Below are 7,533 nucleotides of genomic sequence, written 5' to 3' on the forward strand. Positions count from 1 at the left end.
GCCTGATACATTAACACGACGTTTCGGCCAGTAATACTGGTCCTTTTCAAGCGAATCCTATTGCTTGTGGCAACGAAGCGTCGTGTTAATGTAATTTAAAATAAAGTTGCCAGCCTTGGTTGATCTAGATCCGAGTTTTTTTTGGTTTTATAAGAGTTTTCTGAAATTTTACTAGTAAAATGTATGGTAAAATTTCAAAAAACTTCCATAAAGTTCCTCGAAATGCCGTGTTGTCCCACGATCACATGACTTTCGGGAGAAATTTTAAGAAGAAATTCTTTCCTCGTGTAATTTCAAACTCTGATTTATTCTTTAGTCAGCACGATTCACGCTCCTATTTCAGATTCCATGGTATGGGCATAATACATACGGCGCGGAAATATGTTAAGGAAGAGGTAGTACGAAAATTGCGCGACGAAATACTGGAGGAACGTAAACGTACAAATATGAACGCTTTTCTCAGTTTCCGTGATGACGCTCAGGTATATCTTGCCGCTGTATTCTTATCTGAATAAAACAAATGGCAATCAAATTGAATACGTTCTTCAAAAAGTGTTTCACTATGATTACAGATTAAAATCGACGCGGAACTGTATCAAAAATCACTGAACCTAAACAGCGTCGCTCTTTGTTTCCAAGGGTTTATCAAAGATAACTATGATATTATGCGACCGATTACAGCACCTGTTTATAGCAATCCAATCAATAATTTGAGTAAGTTTTTTTTTTTGAAAAAATTCGAGGCGAATAACGCATACGTTTTGTATCTAATGTTAATATAAAATGGCTAAAATAATCCTAATATTTTAACAGAAAGTGCATTAACTGGAGAACTTAAGATATGCAGAATTGACAAATACACTAGTAGTTCTGAAGGTGGTGAAGAAGTGTTCATGCTTGTGGAAAAAGTTTCAAAAAGTAAGTATGTCTCACTGATTTAGCATCGCATCTAAATGTGCTTCCTTTATAAACCACAAAGTACGTCGTATCTATTGATGAAAAAAATACGCATTATATTACAGAAAACATAAAGATAAAATTCTTCGAGGTCGACGACGACGAGTCCGAAATCTGGATCGATTACGGTCGCTTCTCTGAATTGGATGTCCATCATCAGTACGCCATGGTGTTTCGGTATGTATTACACGTGATTTAGCATACTTGAACGCCTTTTTCTTTTTTACACAGCACACATGACTGATTGGGATTGTATTTCTAGAACGCCACCATATAGAGATCGAAATATCACTTCACCGAGAGAAGTCTTTATACAACTGGAACGTCCGTCAGATTCAGCCTGTTCAGAACCAATCAAATTCATATATAAACCGAGTGATCGTGCGATAGGCGAGTGAAGTTAAATATTCTTAGTCCACGATCTATTACGCTTCTTCTTTGCATCTTTCTTTTTTGTTTACTTTTTTAGGTATGTATATTCTTTCAATATATCTTATAATTTTGCACAATTCTAGGTAGGAAGAGAACGCGAGCTTGTCATTCCAATAGCGCGGAATTGGTGCAAGCAACATTTAATGACAATACGCCAGTAGCGAATACACAACAGACAAATGTGCCTTCGGGCAACGACAGTACCGAAATATCTAAAGAACTAAAAAAGTTGTTAGATGATCGATGCTCTTCTAATGAGTTCCGCGAATTTTTCGACCATTTTAGCTCAGACGGTAAGTGTTGTTTGTGCGAGCGAAAAAGTTTAGCAATATATAAAAATTGTATGTTCATTTTCACATTAGATATTATGCTGTATGAGAAATTCATACAGCAAGGCGGCGAAAATAAGTTAACTTACGATGGTGCACCGAGTAAAAATGCAAGTATTAATTTTAATGTACACGTCTCACAAAACAAATTCATTACGGCAGTCTCTGTTGCTGTTGCATCAATGTTATATGTCAGTTAAACTTGAATTTTATGTCTTCACAGGACGACAATTCGTTTGCGAAAGATGTTATTATCAATATGACGCAGAGCATCAAAACGAAACCAAATGAAGCGAAAGATATTATTAAACAATCGCTTAATGATAGAACGACGTACGGAGACTCGCCATTGCACTGTGCGCTACGGTATGGACAAAAAGATAATGTCAAGCGAATCTTAATTCTTATGAGCACACTAAATACAGATGCTGAAGAATTAGTGAACATTCGAAACAGTTCTGGGAAAGTAAGCGTTTTCGATGTTATTATTTAATTGTATGTTATTGTATTCTATTTAATTGTAAAAATTTCAATGCATCACGTTACATTGTAGACTCCGTTGCATTATGCTGCTTCGCAAGATCAACCGCAAGTTACAAAAGCATTGCTCACGCTTGGCGCAGATCCAAATATAGCCGATATTTACGGACAAATGCCATTGCACAAAGCTGTAAAGTGTACGTATTAATTAAAAATATTTGTCGCGCTACAATATCGTCCACAAATCAAGATTAGGAAGTAAAAGATGGTACTATTCCTTTTATAATATTTGATGGAAACTAGGTTCAATTATATTTATGCATAAGCTGTGTTTCAATTTGACATTTTAAACAATCAAAAAAGGTTTAATAATGTCGAATCGATTACGATACAAAGGGAAGTTTATTAAAAAATTATGGACACAATTAATGAGACAACTACTTTAAGGGTACTTGAGATTGAACACTTTAAAACAAATGTGCTAAATTGATATTCGACAAAATAATTCGATTTAAAAGTAAGGACAAAAAGTCACAGTTACGTAACAAATAATACACAATAATCTTACAAATCGTATAAATTGACTTACATAGAACTACAATTGTAGCTCCAGAAGCGAAAGGAAGCATTGATATTCTAATAGCTCAAAAAGACGTCAATATCGAAGCAAATACGGATTTAGGATGGTCACCTTTGCAATTGGCTGCCAAAGAAGGCTTGTATTGTGCAGTGCGTTCTCTCGTGACAGCTGGCGCAGATGTAAATAGCGCTGACATGACCTACGGAAGAACTGCCTTGCATATAGCAGTCGAAGGAGGCCACAAAGACATTGTCAAGTTCCTGTTAGAAAACGTACGACCGAGTATTAGAAATGCGTCTTGTTTTTTTTCATGTAAAAAAATTGCGTTGTAACATTCTTAATTCTCCAAACAGACCAATATAGACGTAAACAAGAGGAACTTCAGCGGAAATACGGCGCTTCATAGCGCGGTAGTTATACCAGGGTCGAAAGCCAATGAGATATGTACTCTTCTAATGCAATACGGCGCTGATCCATACCTAAGGAATTACAATTGCGACTCATCTGTCGTACGTACGATTTGCTTATTGCCGATATTTTGGGTTGTCAGCGTTATCTAAATTCGATTGTTTTTATGATAGTTCGAGGGTGAACCGATGCAAATAAAAATAAAAGCTGAACATTCGGAAGACGAGAACACAATGGAAGAACACGTCGGACAATCATCCTTCGACTTGGCCTCAAACAAGCCAGACGTAAAACTTTACAAGATATTTCATCGTCTTATAGAGCGTGCGCGTGTTTGTTATTAAGAAAGATTATATGTTGTTGCAGATCTTGCAGCTCGTCTCTGGTCAAAATGACATGTCGCTAGATAACGCGATTAAGGAAGAACATATAGATGACACGCAAAAAGTTTGGATGGATGCGGAACAGGAGAAGCAATTAGCGGACATTCTGGACGAGACGAAAGGGTGGGGAAAATTGGCACAACACTTTGACTTCGAGTATTTACTGAATATCTTCGAGAACGGCTCAACCAATTCGACGTTGCTGTTGATAAATTTTATTGCTGTAAGATTCATCGAGTATTTTCCGCCACATTCTGCATTCTTTTCAACGTACATTCTCATCGAGATAAACCATCAAATTGTGTCTTTGTAGATACAAACCTGTACTTCCCTCGGCGAATTGCGAAATATATTGTGGGACTTGGGCCTAGAAGAGGCCGCGACGTACATGGATCAAGTTTTATCTATGAAACATGAGACGTGAGGCGCGTACTTTTAAATTAATCATAGGTGAATCGTCTTGTATATATAGTTTATTAATAAAATTATTACATTTAGACATCTTTCGCGTTAAAAAGATATCTTTTGAAGTTTTGTAATAATTATATTTACAAATGTGTATGGTACATGACGCAATCAAGCACCGAAAAGGACAAGATTGTTAATTCTCTGCTGTCTAAAAGATGTTGGCCTCTTTTATAGGTTCGGATTTTAAGAATCTTTCGAAATTTAGTTTGGATAAATCTATGGTGAGAAAGCGATCGTTAAGGATCAGCTCTGACATCGCACGTCCCACCGCGGGTGCCTTCTGGATACCGTGTCCGCTAAAACCAGTCGCTACAAAGAAATTGGTGTGGAAAGGATGTTTACCGATAATACCATTTTCATCGAAAGTATTGTATTCGTAATATCCAGCCCACGAAGATTTCACCTGGCAAAGACAGAATGTACACACACACATTATCAGAAGAAAGAAAACTAATGCAATTTCAACACATTAGCCTATTTAGCATTTCTACATTTGTTACAGAACCACAAATATAATCTTTAATACAATCGCATTATCGTGTTGCTCGACAATGGCAAGCGTACCTTCAAATTTTCAAACGCCGGTATTCTGTGAGCGAGCAAAGGCCACACTTTCTCGTTGAAAAACTCGTGATCGACATCCAAGTTCTCGACCGACGGCTCCTCGTTCGGTTCTGGTGATTTCCCGCAGATATAGTTACCTCCTAAACCATCTCGTCTGGAAGTCATTTCGTTTACATTATACAAAAGTTGTCACACAATTTTATTCGCTTACCTTGATTTATCGTAAAAGAGTATAAGTTTTGTTTCAAAAGTATTTAGGCTCATACCTGAAGTATGTGCCAGTGGGGTCAATTACTAAAGGCGTGTTCAAACCAGGTCCGTCGGGACAATGGAAACAATATACGTATCTCTTCCTGTAAAAGAAAACCATTCACTGATAACAAAGAGGCACGAAGTGACGCAATTTGAGATTTTTTCTTTTTTCGCCATTAATGCAATTACCTAGGTACAACTGGTAAAGGTACAGACAATAATCCTTCGCCCATTCCGATATCAGCCAACTCGGCTACGTCGCCGCTAAATGCGCCTGCAGCAATAACAGCTATGGAAAACTCTATTTTCTTAAGCTCGCCATCGTGTGTTTCTATCTGATACAAAACATATTTGCCTAGACATTAGATAGATATTCTACAATTACGAGTATTGTGTGCACGCGCACGTGCACCGACTGTGTTGCAAGTGTACTTACAACTGCAGTATTTAATCTTTCAGCAGGATTCATGTTTTCGTCTAAAGATCCTGGCACCGTCCTATACTGAAAAGCCTTGACCTCGGCATTGACGTATTGAGCACCCAAGTGAGTGGCCTTCTTCTTGAAGGCGCACAACAGGGACCACGGGTCGAACCATCCTTCCTTCTCCAAACCGAGACAACCCGCCGCGATCCCGTCGGTGTTTATCCAAGGGAACATGCTCTTCAGCTTCTCCGCGGTGAGAACAATATTCTTTGCCCCTAAAGAATTCTGTAGTTTAGAACTTTGTACTAAAGTCTCGGCGCCCGCCTCGGTCGCCAGTACCAGGTACCCGTAAGGGTGAAAGTTTACGTCGATGGGCTGGTCGCCGGGGACGCTCAAGTGCTCGTTGATATTTCGCAGAAATTCCGCGCCGTACAGCGACATGTGGATGTTCTCCTCGAGAGAGAACTGTTGGCGCAGGCCGCCCACCGAAAGAGTCGTGGACGCCTTAGTGTACTGAAAAGTCATATTCAATTACTATAACGACCAAATGCACAAATTATTGATCCAAACGGAAGGAGAGCATATCAATATTTTACCGTAGGATCTTTCTCAACTACAACAACATTAAATTCGTTCCTGTGGACTTTCTGCTTCAGCCAGTACGCTATCGAGCTGCCAATCGCGCCGCCGCCAATGATCAGCACGTCGCAGTGAGCGGGAATTACTTCGGGGTTCCACAGCGCTTCGAAGTCCGAGTATTCTCTGCTGGGCGACAGTAGGCGTTTCAACGATCTCCAATCTCGTTTTATACTCTTAAGCATTCTCTGCCCCGGAGTGCGAGTGTCGACGAACTCCCTGTAACTTTTTCCGCCGCCGTCGCCTTTCATCTCCGAACTCTGCAAATTTAATTGCCGACAATCAGCTGAAGTTCAGTTCAGTTCGCTTATCTCGAGTACCTCGATGGAAATATTTGCTCTTCTCTGCACTCAAAATTCAAAGGCGGATAAAGCGACGAGTCTCTCGCGAATAGAATTCGTCCGAAACCTCCTTTCAAAACTCACGCATTTTGCGTACTTATACATATTCGAGACGCGGAAACTAAATTTATTCAACAAAATTCACTCTCTATTTTCACAGAGACTCGTCACTCTATCTCGTTCACAAAACACTCGCAATCATTTAATTGCTTTACCGCGTTAAAGTACATCTACGAATTCTTACGATTACGTCGGGGTTCAAATTTTGCGCGCCACTCCATCACGTGTCGTCGACTGCGCTCCGTCGGTCAGGCAGAGTTCCTAACCTCAAAAATACCTCGCTTTCAATTATCTCTCGTTCGCGACAACGCGTGACAAGCTTCGTCGGTCCAGCTTTGCCGGCCCGCGCGTAAAAGTGTCCTCGCCGAGGTCCGCGACGAACACAAACTAAACGTCCAACTGTATCGATCCAGAGACGGACATGCGATGCCAATTGCGATCGCGACGGGGAAGCCTCGCGTCGCCCCGCGAGGAAGCGAAGACTCGACGGAACTGCCGAGGGCACTGTTCGTCACGAGCTCGACGGATCTCGGCGATCTCGGGATCCCCGATCGAAGGCGTTAGACGCTCCTAACCTCCGACCGTCTTGCCTCGCCTCGCGCGGAACTCACCTCCCACCTGGAGGAGTCCGCGAGCTGAACCGCCGAAGGCTGCTTCAGCAGGTCCGCGTGCCGCTGCACGCGCGTCAACAGTCGCAGCATCGCCGTCGGCCGAGCCCCGAGTGTTCCGGCGGAGAGATCGCTCCTTCAGCTCGCCCGTCCCCCGGGCAGCATCTACGACCGTTTACCGGCGTCACCGAGGCACGAGAACAAACGGAGTTGTCGGCGGTCCAAGTCACCGACTCGCGTTCCGATATTCTTTCCGCCCCGACGACACCGCGAACTACGGATAAAGAAAAATGAAATTACAAGTCTCTCGCCGAGGCTCGTCGATTATAAAAGCCGCGCGGTGACCCACGTGCGCATGCGTGCCCGGGACTCGCGGGAGTGACCCGGGACACGTGCTCTCGGGACTGATAAGGGAGCCTTTTTTCGCCCGCTGTTTACTATGGAGAAGTTTAATAGTATGTCAGAAAATGCACGAGTCTCGAGAGATAAATTTTCACGTACATACTGATTTTTCATTATTTATATACAATTTTCAATAATAATAGCACCTCTGTAATGTCTCTCGTAAGCAGTTAGAGCAACCAGTCCTTCCTCCTTGATTTGTTACAAAA

The 7,533-nt window shown here is 41.6% G+C and overlaps 2 protein-coding genes across 5 annotated transcripts in view; one reads left to right on the plus strand and one right to left on the minus strand.

Moving 5' to 3' along the window:
* LOC105561638 (nuclear factor NF-kappa-B p100 subunit) overlaps positions 1–4,293 on the plus strand; it is a 7,383-nt gene extending 3,090 nt beyond the window's left edge. For 2 of the 3 annotated variants that reach the window (XM_012011801.1, XM_012011799.1), the window contains exons 5-18: positions 344–482; positions 573–714; positions 814–918; positions 1,023–1,134; positions 1,220–1,347; positions 1,473–1,682; positions 1,752–1,828; positions 1,942–2,184; positions 2,272–2,395; positions 2,806–3,050; positions 3,132–3,287; positions 3,360–3,473; positions 3,553–3,792; positions 3,883–4,068. In XM_012011801.1, coding sequence (XP_011867191.1) covers positions 344–482; positions 573–714; positions 814–918; positions 1,023–1,134; positions 1,220–1,347; positions 1,473–1,682; positions 1,752–1,828; positions 1,942–2,184; positions 2,272–2,395; positions 2,806–3,050; positions 3,132–3,287; positions 3,360–3,473; positions 3,553–3,792; positions 3,883–3,993 — 2,146 coding nt within the window. In that variant the 3' untranslated portion in view covers positions 3,994–4,068. Of the gene's footprint in view, positions 1–343; positions 483–572; positions 715–813; positions 919–1,022; positions 1,135–1,219; positions 1,348–1,472; positions 1,683–1,751; positions 1,829–1,941; positions 2,185–2,271; positions 2,396–2,805; positions 3,051–3,131; positions 3,288–3,359; positions 3,474–3,552; positions 3,793–3,882; positions 4,069–4,211 lie in introns of those variants that run through there. The other variant, XM_012011800.1, reaches the window with a different exon arrangement.
* LOC105561637 (FAD-dependent oxidoreductase domain-containing protein 1-like) lies at positions 4,162–7,284 on the minus strand. Of its 2 annotated transcripts, none has more exons than XM_012011797.1 (7): positions 6,926–7,284; positions 5,874–6,173; positions 5,290–5,790; positions 5,043–5,188; positions 4,868–4,954; positions 4,602–4,755; positions 4,162–4,440 (listed from the first exon to the last, which is right to left on the minus strand). In XM_012011797.1, the coding sequence occupies exons 1-7, from the start codon at positions 7,013–7,015 to the stop codon at positions 4,186–4,188; spliced, it is 1,533 nt and encodes a 510-aa protein (XP_011867187.1). In that variant the 5' UTR covers positions 7,016–7,284; the 3' UTR covers positions 4,162–4,185. The 2 variants fall into 2 exon arrangements, with proteins under 2 accessions (XP_011867187.1, XP_011867188.1); XM_012011798.1 differs by lacking the exon at positions 6,926–7,284 and adding an exon at positions 6,499–6,854.
* Between the last annotated feature and the right edge of the window lie 249 nt (positions 7,285–7,533).

The sequence above is a fragment of the Vollenhovia emeryi genome, unplaced genomic scaffold, assembly GCF_000949405.1.
Source record: "Vollenhovia emeryi isolate VEMERY1.0 unplaced genomic scaffold, V.emery_V1.0 DF939204.1, whole genome shotgun sequence".
Lineage (NCBI taxonomy): Eukaryota > Metazoa > Arthropoda > Insecta > Hymenoptera > Formicidae > Vollenhovia > Vollenhovia emeryi.